Consider the following 27,840-nt stretch of genomic DNA (forward strand, 5'->3'; position numbering starts at 1 on the left):
GACTAACATTGCCCATAGACTAACATTGCCAATAGACTAACAATGACCATAGACTAACATTGCCCATAGACTAACATTGCCCATAGACTAACAATGCCCATAGACTAACATTGCCCATAGACTAACATTGCCAATAGACTAACATAGCCCATAGACTAACATTGCCCATAGACTAACATTGCCCATAGACTAACATTGCCCATAGACTAACATTGCCAATAGACTAACAATGACCATAGACTAACATTGCCAATAGACTAACATTGCCCATAGACTAACATTGCCCATAGACTAACAATGCCAACAGACTAACATTGCCCATAGACTAACATTGCCAATAGACTAACAATGACCATAGACTAACATTGCCAATAGACTAACATTGCCCATAGACTAACATTGCCAATAGACTAACATTGCCCATAGACTAACATTGCCCATAGACTAACAATGACCATAGACTAACATTGCCAATAGACTAACATTGCCCATAGACTAACATTGCCCATAGACTAACATTGCCAATAGACTAACAATGACCATAGACTAACATTGCCAATAGACTAACATTGCCCATAGACTAACATTGCCAATAGACTAACAATGACCATAGACTAACATTGCCCATAGACTAACATTGCCAATAGACTAACATAGCCCATAGACTAACATTGCCCATAGACTAACATTGCCCATAGACTAACATTGCCCATAGACTAACATTGCCAATAGACTAACATTGCCCATAGACTAACAATGACCATAGACTAACATTGCCCATAGACTAACATTGCCCATAGACTAACATTGCCAATAGACTAACATTGCCCATAGACTAACATTGCCAATAGACTAACATTGCCAATAGACTAACATTGCCAACAGACGAGCAAGTTATCGCGTTCTTTCACAGAGCCGATTGTAAGGAAGCCCACGATTGGGGACATCTTTGAGAATGGACACGGGCTCTTAGAAACACACACACACATCGCAGATACACAGCACTAACTCCATGCTTTTTATTTCGCTTTCAAAATGTGTATTTCAAAAGCTTACATTTTACACTGTACACATTTTATAAACTTAAAATAATACATATACAATACTGTATAAGTCTACGTTCACAGTCAAGTTTCTTTCCAAAAAAGTGACTCACTGAGAGGAGATTCTTTAAAAAGTATTTTTTTTTTCAAGGACAACATTTTTTAACATTTACAACAATTTTAGACGCCGCCATTCCCCACGAACTGCCTGTGCACGCGACTGTGTGCGATGGGAGGAGGCCAGCGAACCCTGGCTCGGGAACCAGGTGCCAGGGCCTTCAAGGGTTTGGGGACAACATTCACTGTCGTTTGTGAGCGGGGAGAGGGAGGGGGAGGTGTGGGAAGTTTGGTGATGGCAGTGGCGGTTTTGGGGTGGCCACGTTTGACAGATACGAAGTTCCATGCGTGATCACGACTTGTTTTTGTACTCTCGTAGAATATGAGTCACGGTTTATTTTGGCCTGGAGCATGGGGTCGGCAACCTTTCCAAGAAGAATAATTATCTTGTTTTTGCCTTGACCAGAATAGTTGGAGAGCGCACCACACGCAGAGCTACTTGAACACAAACACAGCAGGTACGCAGCGAATGACAACACACATCATGACTTAAACAACATAGGTGATGGCATAAGCTGCGTCAATTTAGTTTTTCCCCCCCCTTATTCTTTAACAATAGTTTGACTGTTGTACATTTTCTTGTCACCAACAAATCCCAGTGACCCGTTCCCTGCCATATTTAATCAACTATCTTTACGTAAAATAACGTTTAAGATTTAGTTTTTTTTTAAACGGCTGCCCTCCTCACAGGGAAAGCCAACGAGTCAAACCGCAGGCTGCCGACACCTGGGCAAGATCGTCGTCATGTAGATATCGCAGCTCTGATGTCAAACACTTTAGTCGTTACGACAGCCCTTCACCTGGCAGGGGCAATCCAATCGAGTTGTCACATCTTGGGAAAATGTGCCGATTGTCGAAAAAGCGACCAATTCTTATGGACAATCGTGTCCGACGTTTCGCTGGAGATCACGCCCCCCTGCATCATGAGGCGTTAACAGAAGCTAAGTGGCTGCCGTGACGTCATCAGGATAGCCATGCAGGTGAATCATTGGCTCTCGGGACGAGGGGGGTTACAATTAATACATAGGTATTGTACCCAAACGATCTAACCCAAAATAAACGAATGAAAGCTGCATATAAAATTATCATTAGATGTTTACTCGGATCGACTTAAGATGACTTTAACCTAAATAAAGACGGTGTTGTCAGAATGTCACTGATTTTTTTTCTCACATCTTAAACCAAAGGATATCTCAGCAGACCAAACACGAGTCAAGACATGAGATGAGCCACACACCCCAAGCTCAGTAGAGCAACGCTGAAATACAGAAAATGACACCAAAGAAACAACAAAACTAACGTCTCTGAGTCACTTCAAACAGACCTCCTCCTCCTCTCCCTCAACAGAGGACGGTTCAGCGTGGCTTTAAACATGTGGCAATCATCGGTGGTGTGGTGCGGTGGGTGGCGCATCGGGTGGGTGGTGGCGGTGGCACAGTGACTCGAGTTTGAATCCCGGCCCACGGTAAAAGCAAATCAGTAGCGAGCGTCAAATCTCAACAGTATTCTGGGCTCCCCTTCACCAAACCACACCGAACCAGCACGGTGAAGTATGGTCAAACGGGGGAGAAGAGGCCTTTCGTCCAGCACTGGATTGACAACGGGACTGAACACGACTACAATTAAGCGAAACAATCCGCCTTCAAAATACTTCTCTCGGGACTTCTGCCGGCGTTCCTGGCTGCTCGCACGGCGATCGGCGACGCTCGGCGTTTGCCACGGTGCCGAGCGAACGTAGAGTGACGATGACGACGATGACGAGTCGAACTTGTGGATTGTCGCGATCAACCAAACGATCCACGTCGCCTCAACATCAGCGCAACTTGATGCGTCCATTCTCATTTTCTTTCAAATGTAATTCGATTTCGTGTTTTGCAATTGCACTGATTAAACCATCCCAGACTTATCTGCGTGATGTCCCTCGTCTTAACGGCGTGAGTTTCCTCCCTCTTATCTGCATGCAGAGGCGCGTGGATGAATGCGGATAAGGGGATGAATCCGTGGCAAACGTCCGGGTGCGCGTGGCATCAACTTCGCCGCTGTAAACGGACGCCGCCACTCCCGTGGCCGCTGGGCATTACCACGCGAGTCGGCGTCGGGCGGTTGGGACCACAGGGAGATCGCTGGGACCAGCACCGGAACTAACATAGGGGCCCAATGGGAGCACCGGAAGAACCACCACCACCACCGCACCACGGGGAAGTTGTGTGCGTGTGTGTATCGGCACCCTTAAAGCGTGGATAATAAGGATGCCACCACTTTTCGGGGCTCACTTATCTGTATGTACGTGCTAATCGGAGGTGCAATCTGTGGGTAAGCGCGAATAATATTGTGGGTGCGGATGATAGGAATAGTCGAGGAGAGGCGATGTGCTGTGAAACCACGTAGCAGCATTACTGTCGGTGCTGCTGCAAGCGGGAGAGTTGATCGTGGAGCCCCACCGAGCGATGTTCTCATCGCGCAGCGAGCGTTTGCCGCCGTGAAGCAGGACCTTAAAATCCCACAATGTCACTCGCAACAGCGGACAGACTACGTTGCCAGTACCACGGCGCGAGTCGCCACTTTAAAACACAACGCGTGCAACTAAAGATTACGGCAAGAAAGTTCGTAACGACTGCGCAACTCTTTACCACCGCGACCCCGTTATGAGAGAGGTTGCCACGACCTTAAACCTCGTGAAAGTAGAGAGTGGAACATTTATCGGCGAATACGAAGCCACAGGCTGCCGATAAAGGCTACGGAAAGAGAGCGTTTGAGCGGCGGGTCGGGGTAAAGGTTGTACGATGGGGGGTGCGCGCGCGACTGAGCAAGCCGGGAAGGCATGGACCTTGATGGGCCATGGGTGGTGAGGGGGTGGAGTAGGGCTCGGGTGGTTGGGAACGTGTGGGGCCGCCGGGTCGTAGGGCTTGTCGCGTTTGGCTACTTCCGCAGGTCCAGCACGCACACCTGCCAAGAAGAAACGGAAGGTGGAGGTAGGGCAGAGAGGACGGCAAATCGTTAACCAGGCTGTGGTCACCACCCGGCAGAGCACCAAGGAACATTTAACGACTCGGTGCACCACTCCGCCAGTCCCGACTCCGCAATCATCCGACTCATTAATCCCCCCCCCAATGTACAACGATAGCCGTTGCTCGACAGCAACATGGGCCCTACGGAGAAGAAGCCAACCGTGCAGAATACCCCAGCAAGCGTGGCCGTCAGAGAACTGTGACCAAGCATCTTCTTGGTTCTTTCGGTAAAGTCACATAGAAGGGAAATAATAAAAATAAAACATAATAAAATAATTCCCTTCTACGTGACTTTACCGAAAGAACCAAGAAGATGAATCCCTGCAGTCACGAAAGCTTTAAATCGAAATGTGACCAAGCAGTTGCTGCTGCTGCTTCAAGGTTGTACACAATTTGGTGCTTCTGAAAACGTGAACAATAAGAATACTGAACAAATATAAGCAGACAATTTATCTCCTTCGCAAATCTGTCTTTAAGAAGGGGAATAGAGCGTTGCTCCCTCACGCAAGATGTGGGTTTTCTCCGGGTGCTTCAGCTTCCTCCCGCTATAAACACTCATCATTCATTTAGCTGGAAACATCTTACAATATCAACCCAGCAATGCAGGACGCCCTTCAACAGAGTCGCATGGCTCAGTGTGGCTCTCCTATTATTATTATTACGTGGAGAGACAGGAACGTGAAACAGAGACATTGTCAGCCTCCCAGGGGTGCTGCTACCTGGCCTCCTTTTAAATCTCGACTGAAAACTCATTTCTTTAGAACTGCTTTTTGTGCTCTCTGGTTCTTTGGGTAAAGTCACGTGGGGAGGAAAAATAACAAAACAAAACACGACGTTTCGGTCGCAACACAAGCGACCGTCTTCAGGTGAGAAAAATTTTTTCATCTGATGTTGTGGCTTTATATGAGCACAGATAAAAAAAAAATGTATTTGCTGTTGTGGCTTTATATAAGCACAGATAAAAAAAAAATCTCACCTGAAGACTGCCGCTTGTGTTGCAACCGAAACGTCGTGTTTTATTTTGTTATTTTTTTCTACCTACGTGACTTTACCGAAAGAACCAAAGAGTATGGATTCCTGCAGTCACGAAAGCTTCAAATCAAGATTGAACTGCTTTTTGTGTTTAGTTTGTTGTCCTTCACCCCGCACCGCCGATTAGCCCGGTTGGATCCATACAGTGCGAACGAAGTTCAACATACATACATTGCGCCCTGTCTCGCCCCCTGTTGGCGAGTTCCATTAAATTAACCCCATCCTCGTGATCCACTTCAAACTCCGGATGGTGGATGCAGTGAAGATGATGATGACATTGACAATGGTCTTGGGCAGTGAATGTGATGTGGTGGGGTGGGGAAGAGTAAAATTAACGGTGGTGATGGTGACGGTGAATGTGTTCACAATAGAGAATTGGCATCTAAAAATTATGAACAAAATATTGCATTTGCAGAATTGGCAGTCCACTAATGAATGCATTAGTGGCTGAAGTAAAGACAAAATATGCACTCACATAAAAGATCCTCTCACTCACACTAATCCACTCACTCACACATCCACTCACTGAGATTGATTCACTCCCTTACTCACAGATCCACGCAGTCACACACAGGTCAACTCGCATACAGATCCGCTCACTACAGTGAATCTGTGGATGAGTGGACCTGTGGGTCAGAAGTTATGTGTGTAAGTGGATCGGTGAGTGGAGCCCTGAATGAGTGGACCTGTGAGTGAGTAATCTGTGAATCAGTGGATCTCCGAGTGAGTGGATCTCTGGGTGAGTGGATCTGTGAGAGAGTGGAGCCCTGATTCAGTGGCTCTGTGGGTGAGTGGAGCCCTGAGTGAGTGCATTTGTGGGTGAGTGAGTGGATCTGAGTGTGGGGGTGTGGATCTGGGGGTGAGTGAGTGGATTTGGGGGTGAGTGGAGCCCTGATTGAGTGCATTTGTGGGTGAGTGAGTGGATCTGTGAGTGGGTGGATCTGGGGGTGAGTGAGTGGATTTGGGGGTGAGTGGAGCCCTGATTGAGTGCATTTGTGGGTGAGTGAGTGGATCTGTGAGTGGGTGGATCTCGGGGTGAGTGAGTGGATTTGGGGGTGAGTGGAGCCCTGATTGAGTGCATTTGTGGGTGAGTGAGTGGATCTGTGAGTGGGTGGATCTGGGGGTGAGTGAGTGGATTTGGGGGTGAGTGGAGCCCTGATTGAGTGCATTTGTGGGTGAGTGAGTGGATCTGTGAGTGGGTGGATCTGGGGGTGAGTGAGTGGATTTGGGGGTGAGTTGGAGCCCTGGCTAATCACCGTCACTCACCGTTCCGTCAGAGGCGCTGGCCGCGACCCGCTCTCCCGTGTAGTTCCAGCAAACCTCGAATACGCCGCCGCTGCCCCGGTAGCTGTACACCAGCGAGCCCGTCTGTACGCACACACACACACACGCAATCACACATCGCACACGCGCACATTGCATGCACACACACACAAAATCGCACCGGCACATATCGCTCGCAGGCAGGCAGGCACACATTACACACGCACATTCACAAGTGTGGCACGCACACGCATCACCGTCGCACGCATTGAACGCACGCGTCACAGGCGCACGTTCTTGAGCTGCACGGCCGAGCGATACGATGCAGTACGCGGAATGATACGGTACGCGGTGACGTAACCTCATTTCAGTTCTGTGTCCCACCAGAGGATGGCCTCTCTCACACTGGGCCTCACCTGCGTGTTCCAGATGTGTACACACTTGTCAAAGGAGCCGGTGGCCAGGTACTTCCCGTCGGGGCTGAATGCGACGCTGTACACGGGCTCGGTGTGGCGCGTGAGGACGTGCGTGCACGTGCCGCTCTCCACGTCCCACAGGCGCACCGTCGCGTCGAACGACGCGCTACGGGAACACCGCCGCCACCGCCACCACGGCACAAACAGAAAGATCATGATTGCTTGTGTTGCAGTCGAAACGTCGTGAGAATTTTTATTTTTTATATTTCTATTATTCTATTATTTCCCATCTACGTGACTTTACCGAAAGAACCAAGAATATGAATCCCTGCAGTCACGAAAGCTTTAAATCGAAAAAGACCTTGCTTGTCAAGGAGCATAAACGATCACGTGAACTCCGGTCACCCTCGCAGCGGCTTCTGGCTAGCCATCGAACAAAGACGGCCACTGCATCAAGCGCTTTTAGTTGCACTTCTGCGGCCGTCTGGAATGCGCTTCCTTCCGATGTTAGGAAGCCACTGGAGCTATACACGTTTAAATCACCCAGACTAAAAGCTCATTTCTTTATAACTGCTTTTGTGTTGAGTTTGTTGTCCTTCCCCACACCTCCGATGTGCACGGTTGGCTACGTATGGTGCAGAAGAAGTTCAACATACATACAAAGACTGGCTCCGTCATAGGAATAACACGCGAGCTCCACCACTACCTTGGGGCTGCCAATAAACGATGATCGTTGCCCCCACGCTCATCATTTGACTTTTAAACGACGCTGCTCGGGTCAGGACGCGGTTCCACTCTGGGGCTGTGCAGCTTGGGCACTAACGGCACGGCTACGGCTCCAGGGCCTGGATGTAGGGATCAGTCTGGAGCGGTGGTTCACAATCATTCTAGATTTCGATTTAAAGCTTTCGTGACTGCAGGGATTCATCTTCTTGGTTCTTTCGGTTGTCAAGGCGCTCTTCCCCCTGCAACCCAGCTTAAATATACGCTTCCAAGCCTGGTGGTGTTCATTCAGACGCTGTCTCCCCGACAGACCTGTTCTTCACCCGAGGACGGCTGCTTGCGTTGTGGCCCGAAACGTCGTGAGAATTATTTTACAATGCTTTATTTTAATTATTTTATTATTTCCCTTCTACGTGACTTTACCGAAAGAACCAAGAAGATGAATCATTCTAGAGCCGCAGACCACCGTTAACCCTCCAACTAAAACCAAGGCATCACACCACGTGGGCCACAACAGTTTCTGCGAACCACTCCTCGACGACCCCCGCGGAATGATCCGGTACGCGGCGGCGTACCCCCATCTCACTGCCTGGCTGCAGGCCGAGCAAACAGTGCGCGAATGGGATTCAGAAACTTGGTCATTTCGTCACTGAGCGCGTCGTTTTCAATTAACGTGGCACTTTTCAGGGACGCATCGACTACCGTGAAGATTCCACGATGAAATCAATTCCTGCTGAAGACGTAATTTTTTAAGCACCAATTTATCGGGCGAAAGAGCTTCACGTTTAAAACTTTACTTATCGTTTTTCATAATCAGTACTTCGAGTTAACTTGCGTAAAAAAGTGTCGTACACGACGACCCAACCCAAAAAACCCAATTAATTATTCATCACAATTATGAATCGCGACATTGACCCGCAACGGTTTCTGTGGACCACTTCTCGACAGCCCCGTGGGCCAACGGTGGCCTGCCGACCACAGGCTTGGACCCGCTGGTCTACACCGGACGTCTGTGAAAAAGAGCTTTAGCTCATCGGGTTCCTCCAGTTGAAATAAATAATACTCTTTGGTTCTTTCGCTAAAGTCACGTATAAAGATAAAATACGTGACTTTACCGAAAGTAATTCCTGCAGTCACGAAAGCTACAAATTAAGAAACAAGATAATCCCGATTCCGATTCGAGAGGACGCAGACCTGGCGAGCATCTGGCCGCTGTTGGGGTGGCCAGAGTGCGACCCGCCTGGGCTCCAGCGGATGGTGTAGATCTCCTTGCTGTGCGCCTGCAGGTCGTGCACGCAGGTGTCTTGCTTCATGCTCCAGATCTGAGGATGATCAAAGTGCCCCGCGGTCAAATGGACAGCTGCCACCTCTTGTCCGATGTTGGACGACGCTTCTTGGCGATGTGAAGAGCGGTCAGAGTGGTCCCGCGTACACGTCAAGCCCCAAAGGGTTCCAAAGTCAGTCGGAGCACGAATGGATACAAATTGGGAAATCACACCAAGAAACTGAGATGGAAACCCAAGAAGCCGAGGCACAGAAACATTGAGCAGCAAGCAAAGGCGAGTCCACTTTTGGAGAAAATGTGGGGAGGTTGACTGAATTGGGTTGTGTAGCAGCAATAGGTTAATGCACACCACTTAATCAACACCCCCTCCCCAACCCCCCATAGTAAATTAAATAATAACATTCGATAGTTGTGATTAGTTTGCTGCGTGCTTCTGATAAGAGAGGCGGCGAGTAAAGACAGAACTCGTGGAGCTGACCACTTACACGAGACCTGAACCACAGGCAGCAGCTGCTGGCGAGACGCTGCGGCAAACAGGGCCGAGTGCGTGATTTGCAACAGGTGAACTACAACACGAGAATCCATTAGACGGCCGTGAGGTGCTCAACGTTGTGAGTCGCAGGGATGATGCTCCGTGAGATGCGGTGGTGAGATGTTAACCACCTCGCATGCTATGCATGCAGGAGAGCATGGCTTTGATCCCGACCCTATTTGGAGTTTGCATGCTCTCTCTCCGTGGTCGTGTGGATTTTTCTCCGGGTCCGCCGGTTTTTCCCTCCTCCGTTGAGTCTTTGGGCTGCTATACATTTACACGTGATAAGCCACTTCGTTGAGCTATCATTTATGGCCAGGTCACTTCTGAAAATGAGCTACATAGCTGAGTGGGCCTTACCTGGTAAAATAGAAATTATTTAGTTTATGCATGGGTCCACCAGATGTCGATCAGCGAGCACACGAGTCTACATTCATATTTACCTCTCAAGACGTTCACTGGGCTGAATGAAAAACCCAAGGTTTCTTGTGCAGACATCGGTGATCGACAACACTTTGGACAGGCCATGGTGGTGTGTTGTTTAACTCAGGCAAGAACTGAAAGGGACCAGAACAGAACCTCCATTTGCTGGAGTGACCTGGGTCACCGATATGACAAATGCAAAACCAATCAAATAAAGTGGAGCGATAAAGCAGAGAAATCGGAGCAAAAATATCTGTCACGTTAATAATGAAGAGTGCACAAACAGAAATCCGTGTTAAATAATACATTCTCGGTTGGGTTAAGTCAGCTCGATAAGATTAATTTTAGACTGTTTATCTTAAGTAGGCAAGCTTGATTAATCAGGTCCGACTGTTCCCATGTATCCACAACCAGACTCAAGCTGGTCCCAGATTCAAGCTGGTCCCAGACTCCTATCAGAGCTAAGATTGGCCAGCCGAGTCTGGGACCAGTCTGGGACCAGTCTGGTACCAGACTCAGCTGACCCCGTGACGCCGTTAAAACCATATCCAGGGTTGGGCCAGCCTCCACACGGGTCGTAGAGTTCAGAAAGGGAGCTCCGAGACCAAGGCACGGAAAGCTTTACTGGCTACGGCTCCACAGACCTGCTGTGAAAACCAAGGGGCCACAGTGACATGGACGTGACTCGGGCCAAGTTTTGAGCGGCTGTGGAAATGAGAAGCCCCTGGGTTTGTGAACTCAGAACCTTGCCGGTGCTAGCTCGGCGCTCCGACAAGAGCCGTCACGAGCACCTGGAGTCGCCGACCTCAAGGGTTTTATGATGCCACCTACTCAAAAAAAAAGAGTGTTCGTGTGCGCACCTTGAGAGTCATGTCGTCAGAGCAGGAGGCGAGCAGTGTCCCCGAGGGGTCCCACTTGATTGCGTTAACTTCGTTCTGTTCCACACGCCGGCACGCAGACACACGTGTGAACAGTGATGAACCGGCAACATGCGTGTGCTGTCACGTATGACCATAAAAAATTCTCCAGAAATTCAGCATGGATTAACAACGTAATTTTTATAACCACCATCATCGCAGCATTACATATGTATCTATGAACCCATGAGAAACTGTGTGTCAAAACCGGTCCAGAGTTCGCTTGTACTGAAGAAACTCTGCTGATATAATAATTTATAATTCTAAAGTGCCTTACACCCGGAGATCACAAGGCGCTGTACAAACACACACAAACACACACACGCGCATGTAGGCTCACATTCATAACATCCAACAGAAAAAAATATATATTAAAGAAATAGGAAACACCACTTAAAATAATTGCGTCTTAAGGCTCTCCCAGAAAGCTGTCGCTGACGGGTTATGTACCAAAAATGTATTAATTATTTTACATGGAGACAGATACGTTAAAGAGTATTGTCTGCTTATTTATATTATAAACGGCTGTTGGGGGGGGGGAGTTATCTCCCACTTAAGTATTTTGTAGGGAGATTGTTCCTATGAAATTTGACAAATTCGGACCGTGACCCCAGGAAATGTGGTCTGCTCTTGGTCAATATGTGACGTTGCTGGAACTGGAACGTCCACCGCAAAGCAGACGGCTGCGTAGGCATTGTGATGTCATTGTGATATCACTGTGATGTCACTGTGATGTCACTGTGATGTCACTGTGATGTCACTGTGATGTCACGTGCGTGCGTGACGCTGAGGCGCGGAGGCCGAGCCGAGCGTCGCTCGAAAGCCAGGACACAGAGGATGGGGCCTCTGTCTCTTAGAAGTGATTCTCCACCCCCCCTACCAAAGACAAAGATCCCCCGCATAGCCTTTAACAGACTGTTGCAGCGAGTTCCGTTAGTGAGCACCTATGAAGGCCGATACGGCACATGAAGGGATGGTTGGTCAGCACCACGCCCGACCGCCTTTGTCTCCCGAGTGGCGAGTGTTGACAAACCGCACCAGGCACTCATTTGAGTCGACCTCGGGGAGGCCCAGGACCGGATCAAACAATCTTCATTGGTGTTGGCCATGAGCGGGAATGAAATCTGGGTAGCCGGGTTCGTAGCGCAGTGCACTAACCACTACACCACCGCTCCCCACCCAAGCCACCTCCCACTGCATTATTATTGTTACGATGGAAAGAAAACAGCCGAGGCAAGAAGCAAGGAGCAGGTGATGGGACGGCAGCCGGCTTGCGTGGCGTCATTACAGACATTACGCCCCCAACAGTATTGACCCGGGCAGGCGTGGGGACTCGCACCGCAAACCCCCGCAACGAACGGCAAAAACGCGCGACCGCTTGGCACTCGCGAGCCACGCTAACCACGCACCGTGTGCCCCCGGAAGGTCCGGATCGGCTCCTCCTCTCCCAGCCGGCACACGTGGATGCTCATGTCGGTGCTGCACGAGGCGAAGCTGTCGTCCGTCTGCCAATCGACGTCCAGCGCGGGCGCTGCAACGCGAGGGACGCGATTAGACGACAAAGGGGGCCGGAGGCCGGCGTTTCGGATGTTACAACAGCCACACCGTGGTACAGGTTTCATTTCCCCCCCCCCTCCCCCCGACGCTTCGCGAGCCAAAAGGCCGTGGGCTCTGCTCCCCACCGCCCCCTTCCCACCGCTACTCTGGACGGTCGTGTCGTGAAAGGAGAGAAGACATTTTTTTAAAGTCATTAACAACATTTAACGGAAGCTACGGCGAAGTTAGCCAATTCTAAGCTAAAATATGTTAAGTTTCGCAATTGTCCGAGGTGTTTTTTTTGTTTTGTTTCAAACGTGCGGCCCTGACATTCGCCGAAACGCAGCAGAGACCCCGATCGATTCTGAGGTTGGCTCAGGTGAAAAAGCGCCGCCCCCTCCCTACCAACGCGAGGCACCGAGCAGGTGCGCCGAGCCCGCCTGGTGGCCGGGTCGGCACGGCAGGGCTGCCGCTTGGAACCCTGTGCCGAGCAGCGAAACCGAGTGGAGCGCCGAGCCAGCAAACTTCCCCGGTGGTCGTGGGAACGCGGCAACAGTTGGATGCTATGAGGTTCAAGTTGAGGCATCTGGCGGAGCTGCACTGTGAGCGCAGGGCAGGTGCCGCCAAGCTGGGCGGCTCACAGCCGCTCGCTGGCTGCCAGTGGCGGCTGTGAGCTTTAGTCAAGAAGAATTGGTCCGACGACCCAAGCAGGATTTTACTGAAAATCAGACTTGTTAAGGCACCCCCCCTGAGCGAGCGGTGGAAATTCCATATTCCCACGGCGAGGGAATCTCACTCGTCATTTTACGCACGTTTTCAAGGAACATATCAAGAGGATTAAAACAGAATGGGCTTCACCATTTCCGGAAATAATACAGGAGGCGTACTCTTTGGTTCTTTCGGTAAAGTCACGTCGGTATAAAATAAATTAAAAATAAATCACGTTTCGGGCGCAACACAAGCGTCGTCATCAGGTGGGACAACCACAGCAAAAAACAATAGTTTTAATTTTATTTTCATTTTATTTTCTACATACGTGACTTTACCGAAAAAAACAACCAAAGAGTATGGATATCCCTGCAGTCACGAAAACTTCAAATCTAAATACGGGAGGTGTTCAGATTGCCTATTGGCGTCCTCTCATCTAACACCGGTGAGGCCATGAAAGAGGCAGTCTTCTGTTGTTGGCCAATCAGTTTCCAAGACAATGCATACATCTGTTGTGCACATGTTTTACCACAAGTATGTGGAGTTCACGCAGACTTGATGATGCCTTGCAATAGGTGTCTATGCGGTGTTCGAACATCTTAACACCTCCTGTATTATCACCGGAAAGGGTAAAGCCGATTGTTTTTTCAACATATTGTGGCATGAGTCATGCGAACATCAGGTGGTGCCGTTCACTTTGGCCTCAAGTGATACAAACGTGAATGCCTGGGGCATTTGGAGCTCAGATTAGTAAATAAACACAATTTATCGTTTCTTATCTTACATATATTGTACATAGCACCTTCACAAATTGTACATAAGATGATAGTGCTTAAAATGAAAAGTAGGGTTATTAAAAGCGGCGGTGCAGTTAGGGTGACAGGAGAACAGGTCGGAGTGATGAAGTCTCCGGCACCGCATGGTGATGCCGTTGGCGGCGTGCTCACGGCACGCGAGGATTTACCCGAGTGGAAGGGAAACTGCTGCTTGGCTTCTCCTGTCTGTGCGTCCCAGATGATGGTCGTCTGAGAGCGAGGGGCGAGAGAGCCACACGGCACGCGCCACCAAGTCTCACACCGCTCACGTCCACACCGCCTCTCGTGCGCTTTCCCGCATTTCCGCTTCGCTTCCTGCACCTCCAATTAGCTTCCCACCACACCTCCGATTACGTTCCCGCACCTCCGATTGACTTCCCGCACCTCCGATTAGGTCCCCACACATCCAATTAGCACGGTTGCCTACGTAAGGTGCAAAGTAAGTTCAGTACACACACACATACACGCTCCAATCATTCACGAGTGTTTACGTTTACGCATCGTCGCTGAAAATGTCCCGCAATGGGTCGTTTGTTTGCAGGCATCTCGCAGACTGGGCGGGCAGCGTAGATATCTGATGGCATCATGAGAGTAATTCACGTGGGTGCGTGTGGAATTGCCTCCCCCACCCTGAGACTACGCGAGCGATGAGCCAGCGCTGGAAATTCTACATTCCAATGGCGAGGAGACCTCGGTTATCATTTCACATGCGTTTTCAAGCAACACTGACGATACTGTGATGGCATGAGTAATGTGAACATGAGATAATGCGCTCACTTTGGTTTCAAGTGATATATAACTGTTAATGCCTGCGGTATTTGGAGTACATATGTAGTCCATCTTCTTGGTTCTTTCGGTAAAGTCACGTAGAAGGGAAATAATAAAACAGCTCTGTTTCTTCACCTGTGGACGGCTGCTTGTGTTGTGGCCGAAACGTCGTGAGAATTTTTATGTTATTATGTCTTATTTTTATTCTTTTATTATTTCCCTTATACGTGACTTTACCGAAAGAACCAAGAAGATGAATCCCTGCAGTCACGAAAGCTTTAAATTGAAAAATATGTAATCCATTCACTAAGTGTATTCATAACTTAAGTCACGAATTATAGTTGTAAGTTGACACCAATTGTATTTCACCAGGGCTTAGGCGGTGTCATCGTAGGCATCTGTGTTGCCGAGTAGAGCTATAGTGGGGGAGACACGAGGCCTCACCTTGTCCACACCGGCACTCAGGATGTAGTTCCCCTCTTTGTTCCACTTCAGGGCGAAAATAGGGCCTTTGTGCTGCCCCAGTGTGCTCGAAAGGTTACCTACAGACACACACACGACACACACAGGTCCCCCATACAGCCTTAACAGACTGTTGGAGCAGGCGTTGTAAGCGAGCATCTACGAAGGCCAGAATGTCACTCGAGGTGGCGGCGTGGCCTGGATCGAGCCTGGCTGCCTTTGTCTCGCTAGTGCTGATGTTCACACATCGCACCAGGTACTCATTTAAGGCCGAGCTGACTTTGGGGAGGCCCAGGACCGCATCAAATATTCACCACTGTTGTTAAGTCATGAACTCGAATTGAACTCGGGTCACCGGGTTCATAGCACAGTGCGCTAGAAACTTCACTCCCGCTCCGCACAACCGCCAAACACACCAACACACACACAAACCTCTCCTGTCTAGTCTTTAACAGACTGTTGGGGCAAGCGTTGTAAGCGAGCATCTATGAAGGCCGGCATGGCACACAAGCGGCTAGCGTTCCCAGCACCATGCCCAGCCACCTTTGTCTCCCCAATGCTGATATCACACTATGTACTCATTTGACCTAAGTGATGCCCGGGATCAGGTAAGATAAGCGTCACTGGTGTTGGCCGTGAGCGGGAATCGAACGCGGGTCGCCGAGTTCGCAGCACAACGCACTAACCGCCAAACTACCGCTCCCCAGAGACACACACGCACACACACCAGATACAAAGTTCCTGCTTTAGTCTTGCATCACCATGCAACACAACTTGTCGGGCCAGACTCGGCTGCTTCCAGACTGCCAAACAGGAGGGAGAGGGGGCTCCTTTAGCTGGGAACAAATGGAGGCGAGGTCAGTCGGCAGCGGTTGCTCGAACTAAACGCAACGTAACACAAACACAACGGGCGTTTGTGCACGAGGAATTCTCTGTGTGGAGTTTGGCTTCATCCAGCGGATTGGCAAATTTAATCATAAGTTACTTCCCCCCCCCCCGCTACCATATTTAGGTTTTATCTTCACTGGTTGGACATGTTCGTCTATGTCACATGACATGAATGAAGAAATTACTCGATTCGGGAAAAAAAACACATTGCAACATGACCAGCGGACTATACCAGGCTGCCAAACGTAGCGCGCCTTGGTAATAGCGTCGCGTTTTTAGAATGGCGCCAATTGAAAATCTTCTAATCATTGTATTACGACACACGGTGCGAGTCGCGTCATGTTCACGATGGAGCAACACAATTATGTTTTCTGTATACGTTACCGTACATGACAGTGTGAAAATAACCTAGCGTCCAAACAAAGACGGATACTGTTGTTGAACAAAAAACATTCCAAACTTTGGGTTGTGTTGCGGATCTGGGTCTAATGAAAGTGGGTCAGGTCAAGTTGCAGGTAAAATTGGCGTTGTAGAAGTGGGTCACGGGGTTTGGTTGGCTAGTGGGTCGAAAAGGAAGATCCAGGCAGGCCTCGAAGCTGGGGCAATCGTCTCTAACTCACCGTCCTTCGTCCAGATCCGGGCGAACCCGTCGTAGGAGCCAGTGGCCAGCAGCGTTCCCTCGCTCTACAAACACAGCGACACACATTGATCAGCAGAGGTCTCGGCCTAACCGGCGCGCATACTGCACACGTCTGTGCCTAGCAGCACACGAGGCCAGGTCATCACGCCGAGAGGAATCCTCTGCGACACACCACCGCACTCGACGCCAAAATCTGTGGGTTTTCTCCGGACACACCAAGTTGCCTCCCGCTGCACAAATAGAGCGATAATAAATCGTTGTGAAAAAACACGCGAGGGTCCGACTAACAAAGACAAATGGCTTCCTGCATGAGCTTTAGAATGTCTTTTTTTTTTTTACAAAAATCAGTTCAAAGTCGAGACAAATATAAAGAATATCGGTTGCAATCTTCGTATTCTTTCGCGCGGACTCTTGCACAGACAAGGACCTAATGTTTGTAACAGCAACAAAACGTATCAAATCCAATGTCTCGCTTGTTTAGGGCCCATCAACACTGTTGATGGGCAGGCAGCTGTTGAGCCATGTGTTGAGTTGCTTGTTCCACTCCACGTTCATAAGCAGAACTATTTCATTCTAATAACAAACAGCCGATTGATTCGAAAATGAGTTTTGAGTCAGATCGCCATGCGGGTAAAATGCCAATGTGTGTCGTACGCCCTCCTCCACCCGACACAGCCAAATTTAAGTTGTTACGTGAACAAACACGACACTATCATTGCTTTGGCGTACCGGTGATGCTGGAGAGCGATCTACAAACATCAAACAACACGACTCATAATTGATATTTGGCTCAGATCGCGTTAGTAGAATGTGTGTCGTGCACCCTCCTCCACCTAACACAGGCAGTTGATAAAGCCGTCACGTGACGAACATGACACTTTATCACTGCTCCAATACAGCGGTGCCCACGTGTTCCATTTTTAAATCCTTTATATTAAGTTCACTTGCTTGCTTGCTTGCGCGCTTACGACTGTGCAAATCTTTCGGTCGTTTTTTAACCCACTTCCCGTGATCCAATCGAGCTGACATTTTGCACACAGACTCGTTGTGCGTGACAATTTAAATTCCTAAATTGACACTTTTTAGGAAACATTTTTTTATATTTAATTACCAATTGCTTAATGGTGGCAGGCAATCATCTGACCCATAGGTGGCAGCCATCTCAAGCCAGAGGACGAGAGGACTCTAGCCGCCACGCATATAAAGGATTTATAGTGAAAAACTTTGTTTTTACGGGTTAATTTTAATCAAAATCAATTTGATACGACATGCCCCACGCTCTGCGGCTACAGCCAGCATCGCCAGGCGACTGGCGCAGGCAGGCAGGGGGCGCCACCATCCAGCAGCGAGAGAGATCGCGGCGGCCATACGCACGTTCCAGTCGAGCGATGTCACGTCCTTGTTGCTGGGCACGTCCTGGCCGCCCTCGTGGATGCAGTGGCGTAGCACCAGCTGGCTGGAGCCCTCCGCCGGCGCCCCTCCCGGCCCCTCGCGCACATCCCAGATTCTGGCTGTAGAGTCACCTGACCTGGCACGGCAATGGTGTCATGTCAAGGTGTTAATTGCTGGTAAGTGAAAATGTATTGGTTAAGCCACCATATCCGTGCGACGTTTTTAAACGTGAGTTTCGGGTCAGATCGCCATGCGGGTAAAATGGCAATGTGTGTCGTACGCCCTCCTCCACCCGACACTGACAAATTTAAAAAGTTGTCACGTGAACAAACACGACACTATCATTGCTAATTTAAAAAAGGTCTCCAGTTTACGACGGTCTGGTTTACGACAATCCACATTTAAAACGTTTATATGACGCCCCGATGGATCATTTTACGAGGCAGAAACTTGATTTACGACACATCTTCCAGCGCCGACTCTGAACACATTTGAACAGAGTCGGTCTGGTTTCCGATGTGACTTGGGGTGGAGCTTTTGTTATTCTCAAGTGTTTGCGTGGATCTTTACCTATTAAACCCCGTGAGATACGGCTGACGAGGAAAAATACACCCGCAAGTGATGTCTCTTGTGTCTACGGTCTATCGGGAAACGGGGGTCTGATTAACGACCATCCGATTTACGACGGGGTTACCAAGAACGCATTGTCATATAAGAGGGGACCGCATATATTTCGAAACCACTGTCAGTTATACTCCGACTTGTTGGCATGACATAACTTTCCACGACCATTATCGCCAAATCAGTTTCTGGAAATTGTATTTCACGTTTTCGGTGTTGTTTTTGTGCTCTGCTGTGTTTGTCGTAGGATAAAGATTAGCTTAAACATTCTTCAACTGTAGTTCACGCAACGTAAGCCCTGCCACGAGTCTTCCAAACACACAACGGTAACCAATTCAATAATTATAAATAAGCCTCCATTCCAATAAGAAGTACATTTTGATCCCGCCAATATATGCAAGTATAAAAAAATTTACAATTTCAAGAAAACAAAGGAATGGGACATTTGTTTTTATTCCACTCAACGTAGTTTGCAGGTAAACATTAATTTTTTATGTTTTATAATTCAACATAAAAATGCTGAAAGACTCCGACATGCTGAGAAAGATGAACCAAACTAAACTGAACTATTTTTATTTTACCAGGTAAGGCCCACTGAGCCGTACAGTTCTTTTTCAGAAGCGACCTGGCCACTAATGATATCTCAACGAAGTGGTTTATCACATGGACATTTATAGCAGCCACGTTTCTAAAATGTGGAAAGAAAATCTGGAGGACCCGGAGAAAAATCCACACGACCACGGAGAGAACACGCAAACTCCAAATATACAGCAGGCATCAGGGTCCCGATCGAACCCACGACCTCCTGTATACTAGGCAAGGTAGTTAACATCCCCTAGCCACCGTGATGATGATGAGAGAGACACGCAAACTCAAAATATACACCTGGCGTCAGGGTCGCGATCGAACCCACGACCTCCTGTATACCAGGCAAGGTAGTTAACATCTCCTAGCCACCGTGATGATGATGAGAGACACGCAAACTCCAAATATACAGCAGCAGGTGCCAGGATCAGGATCGAACCCACGGCCTCCTGTAGAACAGGCGAGGTAGTTAACGTCTCCTAACCACCGTGATGATGAGAGAGAGACACGCAAACTCCAAATATACAGCAGCAGGCGTCAAGATCAGGATCGAACCCACGACCTCCTGTAGACCAAGCGAGGTAGTTAACATCTCCTAGCCACCGTGATGATGAGAGAGAGACACGCAAACTCCAAATATACAGCAGCAGGCGCCAGGATCAGGATCGAACCCACGACCTCCTGTAGACCAGGCGAGGTAGTTAACATCTCTTAGCCACCGTGATGGTGAGAGAGAGAGAGACACGCAAACTCCAAATATACAGCAGCAGGTGCCAGGATCAGGATCGAACCCACGACCTCCTGTAGACCAGGCAGAGGTAGTTAACATCTCCTAGCCACCGTGATGATGAGAGACACGCAAACTCAAAATATACAGCAGGCGTGATGATGAGAGAGAGACACGCAAACTCCAAATATACAGCAGGCGCTAGGATCAGGATCGAACCCACGACCTCCTGTATACCAGGCGAGGTAGTTAACATCTCCTAACCACCGTGATGATGATCAGAGAGAGACACGCAAACTACAAATATACACCTGGCGTCAGGGTCGCGATCGAACCCACGACCTCCTGTATACTAGGCGAGGCAGTTAACACCTCGCCACCATGGCGCCCCTCTCACCACTGTGGCGCACCATCGGGTAACCTGTGACATCACGGACAACCATGTTATCTGCCAGCCAGGCACTCGTCTGTGAAAGAAGACCGCCGCTAGATCTCGTGAGTCGCGTGGCGGTAAAGTCGAATCGTACCCAGAGGCGAGCAGGTCCAGGGCCGGGTTCCAGGAGCAGATGAACACCTCGGACTCGTGCCCGCGCAGCACGGACACCTTGTTCAACAGCTGCACCGAGCCCTCGTCGGGCCCATCCACCAGCGGCTCTGGAGGGGTGGAGGGGCAGCACGAGCGCACAGGTGGCAACGGGTGCAGGGAAGGACCCAGCGTAGGGCAATCACACACAAAGACAAAGATCCTCCGTATAGCCTGAACAGACCATTGGGGCAAGTGCTGTTAGCGAGCACCTATGAAGGCCGGCACGGTACACGACGGGGTGGGTGGACAGCACCACGCCCGTCCGCCTTTGTCTCTCCAGTGGAGATGTTTACACACCACTTCAGGTACTCATTTGAGGTTGGGTCGACCTAGGGGAGGCCCAGGACCGGTTCAGACAATCATCACCGATGTTGGCCGTGAGCAGGAATCGTACTCGGGTCACCCTTATCCGTAGAGCAGCACGCTAACAGCTGCACTACCACTCCCAACAATAATTATGAGCACGTACGCACACACACGGAGTTTAAGAGGAGACTAACACCTGCAGGTCCTAGCGTACCACAACATTACAATTCACAATAATCCAAAACCACCCATTTCGTTGACAAATATTTTCGTCACCCGCCTCATCGATACCTAAATCATCCAGCCTTGGCCCATCGGGCACCATCGGCGTCGAGGCCGACCCTGCGGCGATGGAACGCGAGAGGCAACGCTCGCGGCGCGACACTCGCCACCACCCACGTATCGTTCGCTCGCTCGCTCACCGCCGAGAGCGTGCGCCCCGTAGTCGTCAACGCCGTTCATCGGGGGGCCGCCCCCGTTCTTGGGGGGCGTCCCCGGCTGCTGGTTGCTGGGGCGGTAGGCGTGGGGGCGCGACGACACGACAGCCGGCATCACGGCGTCCACCAGGGAGAGCAGCTCGATGGGACGGAACGCAGAGCCGTCCTGGAGTGGGCGGGACATGTCGAGCAACGAGTTTGTGCTTAATGCGAAGACAGAGATCCCCCGTGTAGCCTTCAAGAGTGTCGGGGAGAGTGCGGTTGAGCGAGAAGCAGTTATGAAGGCCGGCGCAGGCTCCTCATACAGCCACCTTCATCTTCCAAGTGGAGGTTTACACATCGCAGCAGGTATTAGTTTGAGGCCGAGTCGACCTAGGTGGAAGCCCAAAATGGAAATCGAACTCAGGTCGCGGGGTTCGTAGCGCAGCGCGCTAACCGTGTGTTTACTCAACACACGTGCAATGGTGCTTGCATCTTCAGCGTGATTAACAGTTGTAAGCAGATTTAACAACAGTTAATGGTATTCGTTTACCTATTCTATATTTTTTTACATCAATAGTAATCAGATGCCATATTCTTAGCAATAACACGGAGGCCTTAAAATAAAATATATATATAATAGGTGACGTTTCAGGCAATGATCCTTCTTCATAGCACACGAATTGAGTTTTATTTGTGAATTTTGCTTGAGCACCACTGCCAACCAAATGATGTGTATTCTTAGCATCGCAGTCCACGGCAATATATGCTCGGTTTAAACACATTCCTGCGGAGGGAGCTGGTAGGAACGTTGGGTTGCTCGGTCAATGGCCAGGGTCAACGGCGGCGTGGTGTATTCCGCAAATATGCCCGACTGAGAGGGCGGGCACAAGCCGGCGTGAGTAGGTTAAACGTTGAGTTTTATAAGGGCACCACGGGGTGACCAGCCCCTCCCCACCCAGCCCCACCCCTCCCACCCCCCACCCAGCCCCTCCCCACCCAGCCCCTCCCCACCCTCCCCTCCCCACCCAGCCCCTCCCTCCCCACCCAGCCCCTCCCTGCAAGACTGACGGACAGAATAATCCCCTGTGGGCTGGTGTAACCAGGATGTTCCTACCAGTAACATTTCTTTACTGGTGAAAATTAATTAAACAGATCAAAAGAGGCAGCAGGAAAAACGAGAAAAAACACAAGTGTAGTAAGCACCATGTGCTTGAGTAATTGCACAAACATAATTATTAAGAGGAGGATGTGAAGAGATGCCCAAAGCACTGAAATGAAGGAAGGAACATTGGCTAGCCGAGTGTACATGGGCCTTGACATTCGTCGTGGGGTTGCACGATGGTTGGAGGGAAGGGAGCGAGAGAGAAGCGTGCTGTGAGGCATGCGAAGGAAGGGTGAGGGGGCTGAGATCAAGTAACAAATGGAACGGATGGTGCCTCAACCTTTCAGAAGAGATTGGGTGAAGTGTGCTCAAGTGTTACCCTTTAAATTTTATTATCTGACATGTTCCACTTAACCTTGTTTAAAGCTCTGACATTCTGTTTTTTTCCAGGCAGAGCTATTTAAATGACTGAACATGTTTATTTTAGTGGAATATGGTGACATCACTTGTTTATAAAGTTATGAATGTTTGAGAAATGTGTGCAAGTTTGGATATTCTCAAAATGGCATCGATGATATTGTTTACATGCTGAGTAACACCAGGAAGAGCTGAGCAGGGTTGCTTTAGGAATGAGTGATAGGTGGTAGTGAGCAAGCAGCAATATTCGGTGCAGGAATTTAAACCCAGTTATACACTGATAGACTGATGTTGCAGAACATTAATGAAATCTTACAGTCAACATTATTGTACATTCATCACAGTCACATTAATCACACAGTCGTACATTATTCTTCTTGGTTCATTCGGTAAAGTCACGTAGAAGAGAAATAATAAAATAATAAAAATAAAACATAATCAAATACAATTCTCACTATTATTTTGTATTTTATTATTTTATCATTTCCCTTCTACGTGACTTTACCGAAAGAACCAAAAAGATGAATCCCTGCAGTCACGAAAGCTTTAAATCGAAAATTAGTCGTACATTAGTTGCAGTCACACGTTGATCACAGTCACATATTGATCACCACACATTGATTACAGTTACACATTGATCACATGCACGCATTGATCACACAGTCCCACATTCAGAATCCGAATAGTTATTGATACTGCAGGAATCCGAAGAGCTATGAAGCTCTTTTTCACAGATGTCCAGTAGGGGCCGGTCAAAACATTACAATACAAAACATGATAAGAGTACAAAGCATAAGAAATGTAAACAATCACTTTAAAATATATATAAAACAAAAAACTAAACTATTTTTATCTTACCAGGTAAAGCCCACTAAGCTATTAGCTTCTTTTTCAAAAGTAACCTGGCCACAAAAGCTCAACAAAGTGGCTAATGTGGAAATTCAGAGCAGCTAAATAATGTAAATAATCTAAACCAATTTACTGAACGTGCTCGAACATTGATTACAGTCACACATTGATCACAATCACAAAAAGATGCATCACACACTCCCACACTGATCACGCGATTACAGTGACATCATGAAACACGTGCTGCCAAGGCACAGCATGGGCACCCCCCCCACCACCAACGCCACCGCCACCCACCACCCCCACCAACGCAACCCCCACCCACCACCCCCACCAACGCCACCGTCGCCCACCACCGTCACACCACCGTCCCACCACCCCCACCACCGTCCCACCATCCCCACCAACCTCGCTGACGGACATGTCGGCCTCCACGTACTGCAGGCCCTTCTGCAGCACGGACACGAGCGCGGCGGGCGGCACGAGGGCGCCGTTGATACTGGCGCGGCTCACGCGGCTCTCCATGCCGAAGGAGAACGCCGAGTGCGAGAAACCTGCGCCACGACACGTGGGCCGAGATGCCTGCGGCTCGTTTCAACGCTCGCGCGTTCTGACCCGTCAACGTCGGCAGGGTTTGGCTAATGTGCCAACAAGAGCAAAAATAACCTCAAGCAATTTTTGTGTCTGAACCAGGGCAGGTGGCAATTGTTACGGGCGCGAATCCACTTGGGGCCGTGATGACTGGGAAGTAGACGTGTTGGTAAACCGTATTTTTGCGGTGCTCCATGTATAATAAACCTGACTGGGGTGAGTGGCGTCATGTGTACTGTGTACCCCAGCATGGCTCAACCCAGACAAGGTCTACTGCCAAATTTGTGCAGAATCAGCAACCTGAAGTGTGACACAGAATGAGCTGATGATGGAAATAAGGCCCTAGGGGCTGAACCGGGGAGACCGTAAAAGATGACTGGTATCAGACTTCGCATTCCATTAAAAGCGTTGCCAAGTTCTCCCCATGCTGCTGGGTATGGGTACGCAGCTGCCGGGAAATAATACGCTCACGCTGGGAGATCTTACTGAGCCCACTGACGCGTAACCTCGTCAGAGACCCCCCCAGTCCATCCTGGGGGGGTCGTGCATTTAGTCCTGGAGACCCCTGTTTGGTGGAAACATCCCTATGCATGGAATGGAAGACCCCTCCCTGTATCTCCCATGAGAATTATTTTCTTCCCAGGAAACCCTGCAGAGCCCATTTGCCCATGCTCACCCGACTCCTGGAGGTAACGGTAAACCAAGAAATTGACTTCATCGCTGCTTAGGCTCATGATTACACGTGGCACGGCGGTCCTGTAAACACACAAACACGCATACACATGTATGAGCACACGCCAATTAAATCTCACTGCGTCACACATGCGAGAATCCAGTGACTTTATAAAAACGTTATTAGGCATCATATTTTTTGGGAGTATTTTTTGCAAATTCAACAAAGAGAATGACACGGGAAGCTGTGTATGTGTAGTGACTGACTCGGAAACACTAAGAGTAGGAGGCACTCTGTTTATTAACACGGCCTGAGAGTGAACACTTAGTGACTACGGTTCCCAGTCAGTCAGGCAGTCTACCAGGGCAGCTGGTGGACTGCCGCCTGACTGGCGACTCCGAGATGGTGAAGACGAAGACGAAGGTGAAGAGTCCAGCAGCAGCGCGACGGGGACCCCCCCCCCCACTCCACACGACAGCCCCGAGCTCCCTCCCTGGCCCCTCTTTTACTGTCAGCGTGGCCTGGCTCCGCCCCCGGCCACGCCCCCCTTCTGGAACCTACGAGCGGGTTCTCGATGTGCCCCTTCCCCTACATCCCTCTCTGGTCTATCACGTGACCTGCTGTCAGTCAGGGCTGCTGCAAGCTGCAGATCCCCTTCCCTGCCAGCAGCCAGCGCTATGCTGCTACGTGACCGATTCTATGCCACTACATCTACACCAAGCGTATGGTATGGGCAGTGCCGTCCACAGAGGGGCGCGGGGTCTGGTTGGGCCCCCCCCCCGACACCTTCGAACTAAACCGGAAGTATTACATCCGACACCGTGACGTCGTAGCGTGCCCCCCCCCCCCCACCAAAGCGCGGGGCCCAGGGCATGTCACCCCCGATTCAGTGTACCCTACGGATGGCTCTGGCTTTATGAATGTGCAGGGGGCCTGTACATGCACACGCACAGCCCTTTCATCAAGTCACTTATGGATGAGGGCAATGCCACGTCGTGTGGGTCATGGGAGTTATTTGACCATAATTCACCACACGGGGGTAAAACAAAAACAATTCAACATTAGAATTTGCTGCATTGCCCTCTGCAACAATGTCCCACAGCCTAAAACAACCTGGTGTAGATGTTCACTCTTCAAAACACTCTACCCAGACTCAATGCAGAGATTCCACACGTGGATTATTAAGCAGAGGTTATGGCTCCACTACACATTAGTGGCCCTCTCTATAATTTGCACTCAACAGTAATTTCAAGTTTAATGCGTACACAGGCACGCCGACTGAGACCGAGCATGGGAGACGATTACCCAGAGAGAAGAACCATCGGCTCAGTTGTGATCACGTGACGCTCGACAGACAAAGCGTATTTACTGTACGTACTACAGTACTCGTATTTCAAGACATCGCTCGTTTATCAAATTATTATTTATTTTAAAATTTGCTCGTCTTGCAAAACACTCGCAGACCAAGTTACTCGCAATCCAAGGTTTTACTGTATTCTGTTTGTACGTTAAGCGTCTTTCGCACCGTTCGTAGCCAGCCGTGCTAATCGGAGGGCAACACAAACACAACAAAGCCAATTGCACCAAGTGAGAATTGATGTGACCAGGATAGCACGATCACTAACATACGAACGCAAAAACATAGAACCGCACAAGAAAAATGAATCAAACAGCCATCAATTTTTGCACCATGTCAACCACTCAATTTACTTCAATTGTTACCGAAAAATCGAATCAAACATAACTTCGCTCACAAAATGAGCACCGACTCAGAGAGTGATGCCACCTACACGGCTCGGTGTCCAAGGGATGTTTCGACTTCACTCCCCACGCTCTCAGTCAGCAGTGTCCGCTCCGACAGACCGCTGCAGTACAACGATGCAATCAATGGGCACGACCCATAAATACGAATGAGACATCATGTTCCCGAGGTCGATAACATTAGTACTATGTTGTGAGTAGTCTGAGATTGTGGAATTTCACACCACTGGCTCAGCCGCATTGCTCGTTTGAATGGGCGACGTTGCATAGGGCAGTGGTATTCACTGCCAGCACTTTCAATGTAGCTTCGTGTACTGCAGGGCACACTGCGCAGACTGATGTACCTGTACGTGCGCTCGCAGTAGCGCAAGTGCGTAAACTGCGTTAAGAGAAGATACGTTCGCAGCTGTGGGCAGAGCAATGCATGGCGCTGGATGTAGAACTTCTTTCGCACCGTGCGTAGCCACCAAACGTGTGCGTCGGAGGAGCGGACGACGAAACGCAGCAAGCGGCTCTAATTAAACGAGTGCACAACGCGCACTGTGCACACACACGCGCGCTGTGTACAACCCTCGCGTGCGGTGGTGTCGGCAGTGTACAACAACACGCAGCTGCAGTCACACACGAGACGCTGCTGTTAATAAGCGTACAGTGCGCGTACAGTGCGCGGTGCGTTGTGTGCTGTGCTGGTGTGTACAGTGCGCGGTGCGTGTGTGTACAGTGCTGTGTACAGTGCGCCGTGCGTGTACAGTGCGCGATGCTGTGTACAGTGCTATGCACAGTGCTCTATGCTGTGTACAGTGCGTTGTGTACAGTGCTTTATGCTGTGTACAGTGCGTTGTGTACAGTGCTTTATGCTGTGTACAGTGCGCGGTGCTGTGTACAGTGCCGTGTACAGTGCGCGGTGCTGTGTACAGTGCGTTGTGCTGTGTACAGTGCGTTGTGCTATGTACAGTGCGCGATGCACTGTGGCCCGCACAAGCGCATACAGTGCCGCGTGTGTCTCACGCCATCTCGCTCACCTCTCTGCTCGGGGTTCCGTCGGCTGCGTCGTCTCCTGCGGTGCCCGGCTCGGTGGCGGCGGTGCCCCTCTGGGTGGTGGCCGCGAGTGACGGCGAGTGACGGAGCGCCGAGAGCGACAACAAAGACGGCGGGAGAGGGGGACAGTGGGCAGCGGAGACGGGCAATGGCGGCTCGGAGAGGCGGGGTGATGGGGGGGTGGGGGGCGTGAGGGA

At 49.8% G+C, this 27,840-nt stretch overlaps 1 protein-coding gene across 1 annotated transcript; it reads right to left on the bottom strand.

Annotated features, from left to right (window-relative positions):
* Positions 1-1,003: 1,003 nt before the first annotated feature.
* LOC144947059 (F-box-like/WD repeat-containing protein TBL1XR1) lies at positions 1,004-27,814 on the bottom strand. The gene is made up of 15 exons (XM_078876210.1): positions 27,628-27,814; positions 24,848-24,927; positions 23,989-24,134; positions 21,216-21,396; positions 20,429-20,555; positions 17,951-18,104; positions 16,557-16,620; positions 15,031-15,128; positions 13,968-14,028; positions 12,169-12,290; positions 10,703-10,777; positions 8,797-8,924; positions 6,880-7,045; positions 6,467-6,568; positions 1,004-4,106 (listed from the first exon to the last, which is right to left on the bottom strand). Exons 2-15 carry the CDS (start codon positions 24,903-24,905, stop codon positions 4,080-4,082), a joined length of 1,509 nt encoding a protein of 502 aa, XP_078732336.1. The 5' UTR covers positions 24,906-24,927; positions 27,628-27,814; the 3' UTR covers positions 1,004-4,079.
* Between the last annotated feature and the right edge of the window lie 26 nt (positions 27,815-27,840).

Source organism: Lampetra fluviatilis, chromosome 43, assembly GCF_964198595.1.
Source record: "Lampetra fluviatilis chromosome 43, kcLamFluv1.1, whole genome shotgun sequence".
NCBI classification, from domain to species: Eukaryota; Metazoa; Chordata; class Hyperoartia; order Petromyzontiformes; family Petromyzontidae; genus Lampetra; species Lampetra fluviatilis.